General features: G+C 44.3%; 1 protein-coding gene across 1 annotated transcript in view; it reads right to left on the minus strand.

The window, feature by feature from the left end:
* Positions 1-18,393, minus strand: part of CFTR (CF transmembrane conductance regulator) — a 167,891-nt gene that overhangs the window by 101,879 nt on the left and 47,619 nt on the right. The window contains exons 6-10 of the mRNA XM_090042222.1: positions 17,194-17,357; positions 15,961-16,086; positions 3,046-3,292; positions 908-1,000; positions 92-274 (exon numbers count right to left, since the gene is read on the minus strand). Of these exons, the coding sequence (XP_089898348.1) occupies positions 92-274; positions 908-1,000; positions 3,046-3,292; positions 15,961-16,086; positions 17,194-17,357 (813 nt within the window). The remainder of the gene's footprint in view (positions 1-91; positions 275-907; positions 1,001-3,045; positions 3,293-15,960; positions 16,087-17,193; positions 17,358-18,393) is intronic.

The raw sequence follows: 18,393 nt of genomic DNA on the forward strand, positions 1-18,393 counted from the left end.
TATTTAACACTATATTATATTTAACATTTAAGAATTCAACTATACAGCACTTATAGATATATTTTTATCAATGACTTGGAATTTGGAATACCTTGCCTGCCCCAGTAGAGCCAGAAACAGCTAGTAACTGTCCTTTCTCAATCTTGAAATTTATATCCTTAAGAACTGGAGTTCCATGAAATGGGAAGTTACTGAAGAAGAGACTGTCATTATTGCCAGAAACTTTTCGGTTGTTATTTCCTTGCTTTGCTTTTACAAAAAGATCTCCAATTCCCTGAAAAACATGTAAGTTCAAAGAAGTGCACATATAAGACAAATATATGAAGACATCTATATAAAATTGTAGAACTGTATTATTTGATTTAGGTATGTACTTATGCTTCTAACATTAGTTTTCCTAGCTACACTCTCCTTTATTACTACTTTATATATATATAATTTGTCTGCCATTGTTGGGGAAGATAAGCAAAAACATATTCAACTGCTTTTTCCATGTCTATAAAACTTTGCAGCCTGTTTATGATTCCATGCACATATAAATCAGGAGTAACCAACAAGAGGCTGCCAAAATGGAATAAAGTGCTTCCTCCAACATTTTTTACCTAAGAAAATCCTAACATGACTTTTCAAAGGCAACCCACATTTCTGTCAATCCCACCGGCCAACAAGCAAGCTTTCCTCCTTTGATATGGCTAGTCAAATCAAGAAACCTTTTTCCCCTTCACAGGGAGCTCATCAGTAGACAGTCTTGAACCAGTGCATGGGCACTGAGGCAAAAATAGATGACCCAGAAGGAAGTCTTTGTTTTAGACTTTTTATTATTCTCTGTAATTAATGGAAAACTGTGACAGTCAAATTTTTTTTAATAATCTTATTTTATTTGGATACAACTTTAAAATATTCTAACCTCATCCCAGAAGGCTGTTACTTTGTCCAGCTCGACCCCAGTTGTTGTTAAATTATACTCCAATGTCTTATATTCTTCTTTTAGCAAGAAGTCCTATAAATGCAGAGACAGAATATTAAAGCAAACAGCATTAAACTATTTCCACCAATAAAAATATAACATAACACACAGCATACTTAATCTGTGCATACAAGTCAACACTAAGTACTGGCTCATACTACTGACATTATTACATTTTTGCATTTCAGTGAAAGACAGGTGAATATGTTGCATCTAATGCATTTCCTTTTCTGTTGATGGGTGAAAGTAGATATGTAGGTGCTGTCACCATGGAAAAATACTGAGTATAAAGAGGACCTAAGAAAAGTTGGGCATTTTCTTGTTTTTTCCGGCTTGTGTTGGCAATGGCAAACCACCAATCTAAATTCTTTTTACACAAAATTTTGTTTTATGGAATATGTTAGAATATATCATACCCTTGATAAACAAAGAAATAAAATGGTTATTCATTCCTATCTTGATTAACTCAGGAGTCCATTAGCAAGATAAATATATGCACGTGCAAACTAGGTTACATGCAAAATCTTTGCTATTACAACATTACTGGGAGAAGCAGGACATTCAGACTTGGGCTGCTTGCTGTCTGACGTCAAGTGGTTAAAATTATTTTCCCAAGGGGTAAGGAGTGGCATCAGTTGTGTGCTACATAGTTACATATGATGCAAGGCATGCATTGAGTGTTATGTAGCTACCTCTGAGTTGCTTATCAAGGCTGGCTGATATTCAAATACAGGTATCTACCCAGGCAACACAATAAGTATGCTGAGGGAGTTTCAGGAAAGGAAAATAAGATTGGTCAAGGCCCTCTTCAGGATCCTTGCAAAGGAGTCAGAGTAGAAATTTCATAGATAGAACAGGCAAGCAGAGGAGACAGCAAGTGCTTGGAAAAGGAATTATAAAAGCAACAGCAGGTGAAGCCTCACAGAGCCAAATAGGACACTTCAGGCAAGAGAAGGGAAAGGATGGACAGGCTTTCACTGCAGCAAACTGGGGGATGATCCAACTAAGCTTTGGAGTCAACCCTCAGTCAGAGAAAGTAAAGATGATAAGGGAAGACTGCATGATTCAGAAAAGAAGCCATGTGGACTGTCCCAGAAGAAAGTTATACCAAACCACGGGACTCTCCAGAGTGATAAGAAAACCAAGGAAGAAAAAAAAAAGAGCATGCTTTGCTATTTGTGCCTCTACCAGATGTGCTTTTTATTCAATTAAGTAAATAGCAACCTTGTTTTAAAATCCTGTACAAAGAAAAAAGAAACACTCTCAAATGTCCACACTAGCTGGAGTTCTATGATCAGGCATTTTTAAATTAATACAATATCTTGGGGTGGGGCCTAGGACACTTGGGCTTCCCATGTCCATGAAGGGCTAAAAGACAGAGTGCCTGTCTAGGAACTGTGCCTTGAAAGGACAAGAGAAGAAAAATATCTGCAGCCTACTGAGACATAGAGAAATTTAGACTAAAGCAGTCCAGTGAATTGGGATCTGGCACAATGATCTGGTGAGTGTCCAGCAGTGGGATCTCAACCTGGTTGATCTTTACCTTCACTTTTCACTCTCCTCCTCACTAAATATTTTTTCTTAAATAACTTTAACAAAGTGCACCACTGGCATTTGGACATAAAACAACAAAGAATACCTTCTTCCAAGAAAGACTTTAAATAGTACTTAAAATGATACAATCTATAAAACCCCATGTTAATCTCACTTTCCCACAGAAAATTCCTTTTGAGAAGAACTGGTGAGTGCAGGCTGCAGCACTTGTTGGACAAGCCATTTTGTCATGTTCACATTTAGGAATCTTATTCTTTAGATGAATCACTAGTACCTTAGAAGTGTTTTTCTTTAAACAATATAGTTCTCAGGTGGCCTTAGACTTTTGACCTAACCTTATGGATGCTGACAAAATATACGCAAAACGATAGGATTTATAATGACATTTAATGAGTGTAGTTAAACCAATCAATAGTTTATGCTGCAAGTTTACATCAGTGTGCTTTTGTTGATCAACTGATGAGATAATGTACTATAAAGGATTAGTTTATGTCCCCAGAAAGATCTGAGTTTATGTACCATACCTGTATTTTGTTTATTGCTCCAAGAGAGTCATACCAGGTTTGAACAGCCCCTGGAAACTGCCTAGTTACTGCCATTCGAAGAACAATGCAGAAGGAGATGGTGGTAAATATTTTTCGGATAATAATTCCATGGGTCAGTGCATAGGGAAGCACAGCCAAAAACACCACAAAGAACCCCGAAAAGAAGAAGGCTGAGCTGTTGAAATATCTCACATAAGCAGCTTTTCGGGTCAGCTTAAGTTCAGTTCTGTTAAAAAAAAAAAGTGTAGTGATTCACTGTTCCAAGTCTAATGCACCTCAATAAATGGTAACAAAAATGGTTAAAAAATGGACTCATCCATATTCTTTTTTTTCATCACTGTCTCTCATTACTTTCCAAAACGACTAATAATGTTATGAGTTGGAAAGCCTAAGGTAGGAAAGTGAGCAGATGACTGCTTTTGGCCACATACCTGCAATTCCCATTGATATTGCCTAAATGTATTTAAAGTCAAGACTTTGCCCACTAAGTCTGCACTTTTCCCGTACATACTCCAGTACTTCACAGAACCAGTTTAGAAGCAAGTAGGATGTATCAGCTGTTGAGAGGGGATGCAGGTATGTCCAAACAGATCTTTCTGTGGAGCAACAGCAGAATTCTTCTGTTTTCCTGCCTTGTTAGTAAGGAGTGTGACCATGAAGGGAGCTGAAATTACTGCTGAGTTAAAGGTATGTTTTACTAGACTCAAAATATAGGGGAGACAGAATTAGATCCCCTATAAGAGTAAGATACAATCTGAGATGGGTAGTAAAAGAAGCAGTCCTTGAGCAGCCAGCCAGCTGGCTAAGGCTGTTCATTGGGCAGTGACATTTTGGACTCTTTTTCATTAATATGCAGGAGAGGTAACCCCTTAAGTGAACAAGTTTTGTTTGGAGATGGGCTAGGATGTACAGTGGGCGCATATACACTACATTTACTGTGCAGTAACCTAAATCACTGCATGGTATGGGCATGCATATATGCATGTATGCCCGTACTGTGCAGTAAATATGGTGACTTATTTTGACTTCAGTGTAAATTTGATACCTGCATCATGCAAATTTACACCCGATTAGTGCAGTAACACACGTGTAGACACCTTACTGTGCGGTAACACTGTGTGTGTGGACTGACTTGGGACTAGTCCCAAGTCAGTCCACACACAGAGTTAATGTGCTTGTGTATACACACCTGCAAGTATAGACACTGGCCTATTCCCACTTATTGTACAGTAACTTACTGTGCAGTAAATTTAAGCTGGCATATAGACATGCCCAGTATTTTCCAAAACTCTTCTCTTCAGTATGTAAATAATCAAATTTGCCAGTCAGAAACTAAAGTTACTGTCACTTCACAAAGTCTCTTTCACTCCTAGCTATAGTTGATAATGGATTAATACACACATCGCTCCACCTGTCAGTACCTGGTCCACACCAGGGAAACTAATGATCCTTCTAGTAAACCAAAATCTGTGAACTTTTTGAAGAAACCCAGTGCCATTGCCACCTACCACCCAGACGTTGTACAATCCCATGGTTTTCATGTCATTAGGCCTCCACTCCGAATCTTACAACTTAACATTGCGCGTTTGTCAGCTGTCAAGCAACGCCTAATTCCAAGCTACCTATACATAAATGCACACTTTCTTAAATACTTCCAGAGAAAAGTCTAAAGATGTTATTCTGATTTAATCAGTGTGAATAAATATCTACAGCCTTTGCCACAAAAGCACCATAGAAAAAAATGTAAACATGTTTACACAGAAAACCAAACAGCAAAACTCAGAAAATACATAAAGAAACAAGTATCTGCTTAAGAATCTCCCCTCAATGGAATGGAGTGGGCCCTTGAGTGGCAGGCTGGCTGCAAGTTTTAAATTTGCAGCTTGGACTGCAAAGAAGGATTTTTCTCAAAATTATAAAATAAAATAAAATATCCAAGATCAATTCTTTGTAATGACAAAACATATACAAGGCAAGCAGAATAGGGCAAAGCAAGATGTTTGCTTGTCGTGTCTTTTAACTCAAGCAGTAAATTGGATTCAGAACCAAACAATATAAACTGATCTTTATATCTGGGGGCCCAGAATTATTATTTTTAATCTAAATCACTCCCCGCTTGCTACTTGGCAAGTACAAGAAACATCAAAGAATGGCCTGCCTCTCCATGGGAATTAGCACGCATGCTACCCTTTGGGCACATCTGCATGCACTATCTACTGCACAGTTAACTAATTAGCTCTGCAGCAAATAGCTCAGCATCTACATATACAGGGTAATTAGGATGGAGTAAACTAATTAACTCCATAGCAGAATAGTACTTGTATTTACAAGTACTATCTTGCTGCTGAGTTTTTTACCCCGCAGCAGCACATGTAGTGTAGACAGTAACCCGGCTGGCTGGGGCACAAGGGTGCTTCAGTGCAGGAGGCTGCCTGCCAGCAAGCCCCACACTGGAGCACCCTCATGCCCCAACCAGCCCCTCCACAGCATGTTGAGCTGGGGGGTGGGGGGGCAGGGGGAGGCAGTCCCAAGGTGTCAGGCTGACCTCCGGGGCCTCCTGACAACTGGGGCTGCTCCGACCCAGCTCAACGTCTTGCAGTCCCAGGTGCATGTTGAAACAGTACGCCCAGAAACAATGAACTCCACGGTTTATTGCTTTGCATTAATTGTACATATAGACGCACCTTTCAGGATAGCAAGGCTGGCTACTGTTTACAGGAGTAGAGCTGGCTGGAAGTTTTATGACAAATTGGTTGTAACAGAAAATGCCAATTCACCAAAACAGGAATGTTTACTGGAAGCCAACTAATTTCATTAGCAACCTACCCAGCTTCCAGCTAGCTGACTCAAGCTCTGGTCAGAAGCCTAATTTCCACGATTCGTGGTTCTGGGATAGCCCTATCATACAAACTGTACCAGAGCTAGGGAACTCCAGGCTCCCTGGCTAGGGACAGACATTCAAAAAGCATGAGCCTGAATTGATTCAATTTTTGCAGATCAGTCTAACCTGCTTAGATTGAATCAGTTTGCAGTTGCAAAGACATTCCCTCTGGACTGAGGAAATACAGGCACAGACCTGTAGTGGTTCAGCCTAGAAGCCAGGGGCACTAGAGCAGCCCTTCTCTTCCTCAGTGCTGAGCTGAGGGGGGACATGGGCAAGACGCTCTGATTAGGGAGGGGTGTAAACCCCCATCCCACCTGCAGTCCCAGGCTTTTCCCCACTCACTGCTCAAGGGGTGGGAGTGTTGCTAGACCCCAGTCCCTGGCTAGCACTCTGAGGCAAAGTGGTGGCGGGGGCATGCATCCATCTATTGATGATACTGAGCTTTTCAAAATCCCTCTCTTTGCTTCTTCATACTGTCTGCAAACCTAAAAACTGAAGGAGCCAGCAGAGAGCTGGTAACACAGCATTTGGCAGCCCATCAACAAAACAAAAGCCTCTCTCATTAGTTCAACCTCTTCTTAAACAGCGTTCTCCAAGGAAGGAACAGAAGGACATTACCAGCTGACCTGTAGATTAGCTCCAAAAAGTCCTAAGTGGACACTGTTCTGTCTGCCTGTCCCAGTGAAACTGAAGACACACACACACACACACACACACACACACACACCCCTCTCAGTGTTAGCTAGCATACCACATGCCTCAGTTCCATGGGGCTGAGGTCCATGCTGTGGGAGAGGGGTAGGAGGAGCTCCACCTAGGGGGCAGAGAGACAGGACCAGCCCTGTTCTCTGGAGCAGACAGCACAGCCTGGGGCTGAAAAGCATCTGGGATGCTGGGGGACTCTGCTTTAATTTAAACCAGGAATGGGTCTGGGACAGACATTGCATATACCAGTTTGACCCAGATCAGTTAAGTCTGATACTATATTCACGCAGGTTTATCTTAAACCCATTTTTAAACTGGTTTATGTGCACTGAACTTATGTTCTGTTACAGGTTTAAACCAGTTTCTGACAACTTAAATTGGCTTATGTGTAATATCTGTCCCTACCCCCTGACACAGACCCAGGAGAATGGTAGGCAGGGAAGCTCCAGCAAGCTGCAACTGCCAGGGCTACTACGCTCCCAACTTTTTGGCCAGGGAATCCTCTGGTTATTCCTAAATCCACAGGACTCACAGGGTGGTTGATGAATCCAGATGGGGCAGGAGGGGTGTAACTAAAGTACCTGTAAATGAGGCCAAGTAGCCCCATTTAAGAAAAAAATGAATTAAAGTGGCAGAGCAGGAACTCCTCAGTGACTCATCTAGAACTAGGACCCCTAGCCTTCCAGGCTCCCTGCCATACATCTTTAACAATTTCCTTGCCTCTGTTTTTTTGTGCAGGGACTGGGACTCCCCCACCGAGATTCGGGACGGACTCAGGAGAGACTCCGCCAGGCCTAGGGTCAGGGAGGAACAAGTTAGAGAACTTCTGGAGGGGATGGACATGTTCAAATCAGCAGGTCCAGATGCTCTCCAACCCAGGGAGTTGAGGGAATTGGCAGGGGTTATCGTGGGGCCCCTGGCACAGCTTTACAAGCACTCGTGGTTCTCTGGCCAGGTGTGGGATAACTGGAAGAGGGCCAATGTGGTCCCCATCTTCAAAAAAGGGAGGAAGGAGGACCCGGGCAACTATAGGCCTTTTAGTTTTACTTCAATCCCAGGGAAGCTTTTTGAGAATATTATCAAGGAGCACGTCTCTGAAGGGCCAGCAGTGAGGATGATGCTCGGGGCAATCAGCACGGTTTCATTAGAGGCAGGTCCTGTCAAACCAACCTGATTGCCTTCTACGATCAAGTCACAAAATCATTGGATGCAGGTGTCATGGTGGATGTAGTCTTTCTGGATTTCATGAAGGCCTTTGACACTGTCTCCCACCCCATTCTCATTAAAAAGCTAGGCGACTGTGGTATTGATGCCTACACAGTCAGATGGATAGAAAATTGGCTGAGGGGCCGCACTCAGAGAGTGGTGGTGGATGGTTCATATTTTACCTGGAGGGAAGTGGGCAGTGGAGTCCCCCAGGGCTCGGTCCTTGGGCCCGCACTGTTCAATTTCTTTATTAGTGACTTGGACAAGGGAGTGAAAAGCACCCTGTTTAAATTTGTGGACAACACCAGGATTTGGGGTGAGGTGGGCATGCTAGAAGGGAGGGACAGGATACAGCTGGACCTGGACAGGTTATAGGGGTGGGCAAATGAGAACAGGATGGCATTCATAGTTTTTAGGGTCGGAAGAAACCTGAGTAGATCATCTAGTCCGACTCCCTGCCATGGCAGGAAGAGTACTGGGGTCAAACAACCACAGCAAGGTGTTCATCCAGCCTCCTCTTAAACACCCCCAGGGTAGGAGCCAGCACCACTTTGCTTCGAAGTTGGTTCCAGATCCTAGCCGCCCTGACCGTGAAGTAGTGCCTCCTGATATCTAGCCTAAATCTACCTTCTGCTAGCTTGTGACCGTTATTCCTGGTCACTCCTGGCAGTGCTCAGGGGAACAGGGACTCCCCCAATGCCTGCTGGTCCCCTCTGACTAGTTTGTAACAGGCCACTAGATCCCCCCTCAGCCTTCTCTTGTGGAGGCTGAACGGGTTCAGGTCCCATAGCCTCTCCTCATAGGGCCTGCCCTGCTGCCCCCTGATCATGCAAGTGGTCCTCCTCTGGACCCTCTCCATGTTGTCCACATACCTCTTGAAGTGCGGCACCCAGAACTGGATGCAGTACTCCAACTACGGCCTGACCAGTGCTGCATAGAGGGGGAGGATCACCTCCTTGGACCTGCCTGAGATGCATCTGTGGATGCATGACAAGGTACGGTTGGTCTTCCTGACTGCATCCCCGCACTGCCGGCCCATGTTCATCTTGGAGTCAATGATGACCCCAAGATCCTTTTCCGCCTCTGTACTGATGAGAAGGGAGTTCCCCAACCTGTAGGTATGGTGCCGGTTGTTCCCCCCAAAGTGCAACACCTTGCACTTGTCGGTGTTGAAACCCATCCTATTCTCACCTGCCCACCCTTGTAACCTGTCTAGGTTCAATACTGACAAGCGCAGGGTACTGCACTTGAGCAGTAAGAACCAGCAGCATACCTATAGGCTGGGGAACTCTCTTCTCAAAAGCACAGTAGCAGAAAGGTCTTGGAGTCATTATTGATTCCAAGATGAACACGAGCTGCGAATGCAAGGACATGGTCAGTAGAGCTAACCACACCTTGTTGTGAATCCACAGATGCATCACAAGCAGGGCCAAGGAGGTGATCCTCCCCCTCTATGCAACACTGGTCAGACTGCAGTTGGAGTATTGCAGCCAGTTCTGGGCGCTTCACTTCAGGAATGATGTGGACAGCACTGAGAGGGTCCAAAAGAGGGCCACTTGCATGATCCGGGGACAGCAGGGCAGACGCTATGAGGAGAGGCTATGGGACCTTAACCTGTTCAGTCTTCACAAGAGAAGGCTGAGAGGGGACCTAGTGGCCATCTATAAACTTACTAGGGGGGACCAGCGGGGAATGGGAGAGACCTTGCTCCCCCGAGCGCCTCCCGGAGTAACAAGGAATAACGGCCATAAGTTGTAGGTTCAGACTAGACATTAGAAGGCACTACTTCACAGTCAGGGCAGCTAGGATCTGGAACCAACTTCCAAGGGAAGTAGTGCTGGCTTCTACCTTGGAGGTCTTTAAGAGGAGGCTTGATGATTAACTAGCTGGGGTCATTTGAGCCCAGTTTTCTTTCTTCCCCAGGGCAGGGGGTCGGACTAAAAGATCTGCAGGGTCCCTTCCAACCCTATATCTATGAATCTATGAATCTTGTAACAGGTCATTTTTTCCAGATTTTTAACCAAGTTATCGTCCATGAAAAAATTTAAAATTCTAGTTTTCATTCCGAATCAGTAGGAAAACATTGTTAGAATGTCAGAAATTCCCCTGGAATGAAAACTCCAAGTTTTGACTAACCCTGGCTCCAGCTTTCAACCTTTGCGGTGACTTGAAAAAAGAGTCTAATGAGTTTTTGGTTCAAAAGAATCAGAAATTATGTGAGATAAGATGGCCTTAGGAGATTTCTGGCATTTTGCTTCTTAAAAGAATCCTACCTAATTTAATGAAGAATTATTAAATCCTTAATGAAGGGTTTATTAAAATGACTACCCAAACCTATATAATATACAATGGGATAACCATTCAATAGCAAGAGTATAATTCTCTAATCATTTCTATCCAATATACCTACAAGGTTTTTATCAAAATCTCATTAGAACAACACAGCTTATACAAATTCCAGCTTGGATTCAGCATCAGACCCAAATCTCAGCTAAACCTAATTCTGATCTACAGCCAACTCAGCTTTCTTTTTTATACACACATGTCATCAAAGTGGATGTCCACAATAATCAAGAAATTCTCTCCACTGCAGGGAGATAATTTATTTTTCATGGATTGTCTTTCAGAAGGCATAATATAAGCAAGTGAACAATAAGGGCATTTTTGGATAATAATATTATTTCCTACCTTTTATTAACATGATACAGGTTTCCCTTGATTTATGCAGTACATTCGTTCCCAGAAAAGTGTGCATAAATCAAATTCGCATAAAGGAAACCCAGTTTACAATGCAACAAATAGGGATATGTTCCCATGGTGATGAGGGAGGGAAAGAGTAAGGCTGAGACTGGGGAAGGGGCGGGGCCCATCGGCCGCTCCTGGGACTGCAGCAGGAAGCAAAGAGGAGGGAATTGTCGGTGGGCAAGGAAGTGCAGCTCTTGTTGGTAGTGCACCCCGGGAGGGCGGAGGACTGGGAGGCTGTGCTGGGTTCTTCCCAGGGGCACATGCCCCCAGTGCTGCACACAAAATGAAAGCAGGCTGCCGCTGCAGGCTGGCGCCAGCAGTGGCACCAAGCTCTTCCTGGCACTGTGGCCAGGCAGCAGTGCTGGGGTAGGGGGGCCTGCTGCCACCCCAAAATTCACCATAGCCCCCCTAACCTACCCTTCCAGCACCACCACCAAGCACCAGGAAGAGCCCGGTGCTACCGCCAGCCCCAGCCCAGAGCGGCAGCCTGCTCTTGTCCCATGCACGCACCCGCCAGGAAGAGCATGGTGAGGGCCCCCAGCCTGCAGCCCTCCCACTTTGCTCCATGCTACAGCCCCAGGCTTCCACTTCTCCCTACTCACTATGCACTATGCCCTGAACCCCCCAGGGCTCCACTTGTCCCCACTCACCCCAGCTCCTGCTGCAGGAAACCCACATGCCTGCACCATGGCACAGCGCAGCCCAGGAGCTGGGGTGAGTGGAGCTCTGGGGGTCCAGAGCCTTCAGGACCCGGCACAGCACAGTGGCTGCAGGCCACTGGCATCAGCCACTCCCAGAGCAACTGTAGCAGAGGTGCTTTCCCCTCCCCTCCCAGACTTACCTGCTTTGGGGGGGAGCACCTATGCTGATCGTATAAGAGTGACTTTACCTCTCATATAATGAATTTTGGGTATAAAAAGGGTCATCGCATAATAGCGAATTCGCATATACAAAACCCACATATGGAAAACCTGTATATGGTAACTAAACTTCTTTTTGTTTTCTTGTTTTCCAAGTCTCTCACCTAGAACCTAACTGTTATTCTTTCTTTAATGCAAATACACATACTACTTAGATGGTTTCAATCTGTGTTATCCATTGATGTAATCATCTCCCCCCAGTATGTTAGATTCACAGAGTGTGTGAATCTGTTATAGTTCTCAGTTTAATACCCTGGATTATTTAATTAGAGCTGTAGTAATTTATGCTGGAGATCTCCATGTCAGACCTGGTATGTAATGCTAATATTTTAGTCAACATACAAGGATTTCCTCAGCCAATTATGGCCAGATATGGACTTCTACCAGTACAAGTGACTGGAAACTGATCTATACCTGTAACAAAAAAGAAATTCAGCACACAGAGTGATTTAAAAATGGTGCAATCCAGTCTACGATTTGCCACCCCCCACCCCCCACACACACAGAGGGCGAACACATGTTCTGTTTGCTACCGATCTAAACTATGCCACTTACAGATAACTGTGTAATTTACATCAATTCCACCTCAGGGTTTTGAATGTCTATATCTAGTCTATATATAGACATAAATATTTGGATCTCCCCAGCATACTTTCACAATTCGTGTTGACAAAAGGGGCAGGGGTGTAGCTCTCTATGTGAAGGAAAGCTACATGTCCCTGCAAGCTGATGTTGGTGACCAGCATGGACAGCTAGAGACCCTCTGGGTAAAAATTTGTGGGGAATATGGCACAGGGGACACAATGGTGGGAGTCTACTACAGACCTCCCACTCAAAGTCATGAGCTTGACCAGGAGTTCACCCAGGAACTGACTGAGGCCGCTTGCTCCAGGACCTTGGTTGTCATGGGTAACTTCAATTACCCGGACATCTTGTGGGAAGATCACTCAGCAAAATCCGAGCGGTCGCAAAGCTTTCTCTCGTGCGTGGATGACCTCTACCTGACTCAAGAAGTCTATGGGCCAACGAGAGGCAAAGCGCTGCTCGACCTGGTACTGGCTATGGGGGACGACCTAATCGGCGACCTAGTGATCGATGGGAAGCTGGGTGACAGCAACCACGAGCTGATCACCTTCACCATCCGCCGTAAAGCTGGCAAGTCAGTCAGCAACACGCAAGTCCTTGACTTCAGAAAAGCTGACTTTGACAAGCTCAAGAGGCTTGTCGGTCAGGCCCTCAGGGACCATGACCCCAGGGAGATGGGAGTTCAAGAAGAGTGGTTGCTTCTCAAGGAAGCGATCCTCAAGGCACAAGCTAAATCTATTCCAACATGGAGGAAAGGCAGCAAGAAGGCACAGCAGCCCTCCTGGCTCTCCAGGGACCTAACAGACCTCCTACGGCTAAAAAGGAAAGCCTACAAAGGATGGAAGACGGGATTCACCTCCAAGGAGGATTATTCTGCACTGGTCCGGTCCTGCAGGGACCAAACCAGGAAAGCCAAGGCTGCAACTGAACTCCAACTAGCTTCAAGCATCAAGGACAACAAAAAGTCCTTTTTCAGATATGTGGGGAGCCGGAGGAAAAGCAAGGGCAACGTTGGAACCCTGCTAAACCAGATGAGGCAACTGGCAACTGACGCCCAGGAAAAAGCCAACCTATTAAATAGGTACTTTGCATCAGTCTTTCATCAGTCCCATGGGACGCCCATGCCTGCTATGGGACAGGGAGATCCGGATGATGGGGATTCCCTACCCTCCATAAATGCTGACCTCGTGAAGGAACATCTTGAGAAGCTGGATACCTTCAAGTCAGCTGGCCCTGATAATCTGTACCCCAGGGTACTCAAGGAGCTGGCAAGCATCATAGCCCAGCCCCTGGCACGGATCTTTGAAAACTCCTGGTGCTCTGGTGTAGTGCCCGAAGACTGGAAGAAGGCCAATGTGGTGCCGATCTTCAAGAAAGGGAGGAGAGTGGATCCGGCTAACTACAGGCCCATTAGCCTGACTTCTATCCTGGGGAAGATCTTAGAAAAGTTTATTAAAGAGGCCATCCTTGAGGGACCGGCCCAGGCTAACATCCTACAGGATAGCCAGCACGGGTTTGTTGCGGGTAGGACTTGTTTGACCAATCTCATTTCCTTCTATGACTAGGTGACCTATCACCTGGACGAGGGAGAAGAGATTGATGTCATATATCTTGACTTCAAAAAAGCTTTTGATCTGGTGTCCCATGATCATCTCTTGGCCAAACTGGCCAGTTGTGGCCTTGGCTCCACCACGATCCGCTGGCTGGGAAATTGGCTCTGTAGTCGGACCCAGAGGGTTGTAATTGATGGCAGTCGCTCATCATGGTGCCCTGTGACCAGTGGGGTACCTCAAGGCTCTGTCCTGGGACCCATACTGTTCAACATCTTCATTAATGATGTGGACATTGGAGTCAGGAGTGGACTGGCCAAGTTTGCCGATGACACTAAACTTTGGGGCAAAGCATCCACACCAGAAGATAGGCAGGTGATCCAGGCTGACCTGGACAAGCTCAGCAAATGGGCAGACGAGAACCTGATGGTGTTTAACATCGAAAAATGCAAGGTTCTCCACCTTGGGAGGAAAAACCTGCAGCATCCTTATAGGCTCAGCAGTGCTACGTTGGATAGCACTGCAGAAGAAAGAGACTTGGGGGTCATCATTGACCACAAGATGAACATGAGCCTGCAATGCGATGCTGCGGCTAATAAAGCAACCAAAATGCTGGCTTGCATCCATAGATGCTTCTTGATCAAATCCCGCGACATCATTCTCCCCTTGTACTCGGCCTTGGTGAGGCCGCAGCTGGAGTACTGCGTCCAGTTTTGGGCTCCACAATTCAAAAAGGATGTGGAGAAGCTTGAGAGAGTCCAGAGGAGAGCCACGCGCGTGATCAGAGGTCAGGAAAACAGATCTTACGATGATAGGCTGAGAGACATGGGCCTTTTTAGCCTGGAAAAGCATAGGCGCAGGGGTGATCTGATGGCCACCTATAAGTTTATCGGGGTGACCACCAGAATCTGGGGGAACATTTGTTCACCAGAGCGCCCCAAGGGAAGACTAGGTCGAACGGTCACAAACTCCTGCAAGACCATTTCAGGCTGGACATAAGGAAGAATTTCTTTACTGTCCGAGCCCCCAAGGTCTGAAACAGTCTGCCATCGGAGGTGGGTCAAGCACCTACATTGAACACGTTCAAGAGTAAATTGGATGCTTATCTTGCTGGGATCCTATGACCCCAGCTGACTTCCTGCCCTTTGGGCAGGGGGCTGGACTTGATGATCTCCCGAGGTCCCTTCCAGCCCTGATCTCTATGAAATCTATGAAATTCTTGCAACAGCAGAACACTGACTGTCATTATCCTGAAGCTTTACCTGAGGCAGGTTTAGGTGCTATGCCTTGTAGCTGTGCGGCAGGGTTGATTATGTAGTTTTAGTAATAGGGTAGACAAGGATTTGTATGGGATGGTTTGAATTGGCATTGTCCTGCCTCGAGCAGGGAATTGAACTAGATGAATCCAGAGGTCCCTTCAAACCCTACTTTTCTGTGATTCTATGACTGCACGGCATGTATTTAAAGCTCACTTAAGGTGTTGTGGTAAGAGACACTGTTCTGTTCCACAAAATACACTGCAAGGGTATATAACCCACACAGAACCACTTCATGCCTTGTACCATATAGTCAGTACTTTAGTTATTGAGCATACTGACACTAGTAGCTTTATAATAGAAAAATTAAGAATGACTTTATTGAAGTTCTTACAAAATGGCTGCAAAGGAATCAAACTGTTGTCTCTACTTAAGAATAGGAAAGTGGATAAACCCTTGAGTAGTCAAACAAAAGCAGGGTTTGTTGTAGATACAGGATAAGATTGGCCACGGACAAATACAGATGCCAGGATCGTCTAGTTTGTTAAATGCTTGCATTGTTGCAATGTCAGTATTACGTATGACTCTACAGACAGTTTTTCTGACTTTTTTTTTCTACATCCCAATATTTTACATTTGGAAAAAAACCCAGCTACTTCCAAGTTAGTATATACAAGAAAGAAAGTTTTTACAATACTATAGATCTAGCTGTTTTATTTAGTAAAGTAGAAATAATAGGTGGAATAAACCAAAGGATACTCTCCTATGGTGCTCTACCGTTAACAGCTGTTTATAGTAGATACTTCTAAAGAAGCATACAATTTTTATAGTGCATTAGATAAATTGAGAAAAACCAAGATGCAGTATGGAATGCTTTGTGCTTCCAAATGGTGGCCCCTTTCAAGCATGACTGCTTGTGTTCCTTATTTTCTACCATAACACACAGATGCTATTAGTATTCATAGTCATCTAAGAATTTTAATCCTGTAGACACCCTTCCATAACCTTGAAGAAATACAAGATTGACAAATTAATATACTTACTCTCGAAAGCTTTCAATCATTTTTTCCATTGCATCCTCCCAACAGTAAGCTTTAACTGATTGTATGTTCTCAATTATTTCTGAAGTGATCACAAGTCTCTCATTGATCTTTCCTGCTCTCTTGTCTCTGTAAAATAAGAGAGGACTAGGTCAGTTTTAATTTTACTGTAACTTGTAATGCTTGACAATCACAGATCCCGCTAGAACTCAAATGACTATCTAATAAAATGCACCTATTTATATATTTCAATACCATTATTACGGAAAGGCAGACACAGCAAGTGTGTTAGAAAGCAGCATTTTTATTAAAAATGCAGTAATTACTGTACTGTGTTAAGGATAGAACGCTGAAGAAAATATAAATGATCAAAGCTAGGAAGCAAGATTCACATCAATGAGCATGAATTTTAGTATTTCTTATAAAATTTCCCATTACTTACCCCACATTAAAGACTGCATTTTAATGCTGTTAATTAAAAAAGGCCTGAATCTGAATTCTTTTCATAGTCAAAATTCAGATTATAAGAGTGGCAGAAGTTTTGAATAACAAGGAACGGTAGGTCAGATCTCTGAGGCTATGAGAACCCTCCAACTGCCTGGTGGCCTTGGGGGGAGAACTGCAAAATGGAGCCAGAGGGAGACTGTGGGGGCAGCAGCAGAAGCAGTTAAGGCAGGGATTACTTCCTATAGTTCTGACTGGACTTCCTTTGTCCTGTACTACTTACATGTTTGCTCCAACCTACTCCTTCTCTATGACAGTGTTGTCATTGCAGCTTCACTCCACTTCTAGCTGTTCGTTGTCTGCTTTCTTTCCACTTAGTTTATCCCTTCTACAAGTAGCCCTCTGAAAAAATTAGAGACCTAACAAGAGGGCTAACAAGGTTAGAGATATAACTGTGCACTGTGCTTGTGTCTCATCTTCCTTCCCCCACCCTGTGTCTGTCTATTTGGGCTCTGAGCTTTTCAGAGCAGGAATATTTACTGCCCTCCATTTGTACCATGCCTAACACAAAGGGCCCCATTCCTGGTTGGCCTATAGGCACTATCATAATAAACATGACTAATATCAGCCATTTTCTGGGCCAAATCCTGTTCTTTTTACATGACATTACATGACCTGTATAAGTAGGACTGCTAGTATTAACTAGGTCAAGTTTAGTCTTGGATTTTCATATACCCATATGCCTTGTGAAAATGTAAGATTTAAAAGAAATGTTCTGAACAGCTTTGTCACCTGTACTTCATCATCATTTGTCCTAACCAGGCTTGGAAAAGAGCCAGGATTATTAGTAAGCCAAGTCCACAAAATGCCGAGGCCTGTATCATCTCCCAGAGCAGTCCCATCAGCAGCGCTACTTGTAAAGGTGCAATCCATATAAAATGAGCCAATGCCAGACCCTGCAAAAATCCACAGCAAAAACTCACTAAAGCTGTGCTCAGCAAACCATATAAGAAGGGAGAAGAGTTAGTAAAGTGACACTTTGAACGATTTGCATGAAGAACAGTAAATGAATTTCCAGCATTAAAATAATTTTTTGAAAGAAGTTTTGCAATTTTGAGCACATAGCTATTTTGGTGTTAATTATGATGAGAACATACCAATGCGTAGATACATTCCACACATAAGCTTTGGTTTTTGCAAGATGCAAGTTCAGTATGCAAGTAGCCAGAGCCGTCCCTTGGGGAGGGTGTATCAGGGTGACCATCCCAGGACCCAAACTTTGGAAGGAACTGCAGGCAGGGTGAGAGCCGAGGGCACTACCACTCCGCCACTTCATGCTCCAGCCACTTCCCACCCTCCCCTTTCCACCACCGACACAGGCTGATATGCCCTGGGCCCTGCACACCCCTAGGGTTGGCTCTGCAAGTAGCTTTGGCTGTGTGTTCACATGTGGCAAAATCTTAGCTCCATTGAAGTCAATAAGTGTTTTGCCATTAACTTCAGAGAGACCAGAAGATCCCCTTCAATCAGTGCAGAATAAAGAGATAATAAACAAAAGAACCTATCAAGAATAGTACACCTTGTCGTGGAAGTTAATGTTAAGGGTGAAGAAAATACCACTGAGGATGAATATGCAACTAAATACAAATCGTATTGCTCCCTATACTGTCATAATCCCTCCATAACTGTTATTTTTTCTTGGGATGGATTTAGGGTTAATGCCTATAACCCTGAGGGGTAAATAATGCCGCAGATGATGTAAAACCAACAACCTCAGAAGTATTAGATAATTTTGGCTGGCATATGCACAGAGAAAGGAAAAATATGCAGAAACAGCAAAGTATCTTCCTCTGCAGGTTTGCATCTGTGGGAAGTTCTGTGGGTATCTGTGCATCTATGTTGCTATGTTTATATGACATAAAGCAGTGGCATGCTGCCATCATGATGAGAGGCACAAGGCCCACTCCATGAATTCTGGCTACTAAATTGGAA

Source organism: Crocodylus siamensis, chromosome 4 (assembly GCF_052110815.1).
Source record: "Crocodylus siamensis isolate JL-2025a chromosome 4, ASM5211081v1, whole genome shotgun sequence".
Taxonomy (NCBI): domain Eukaryota; kingdom Metazoa; phylum Chordata; order Crocodylia; family Crocodylidae; genus Crocodylus; species Crocodylus siamensis.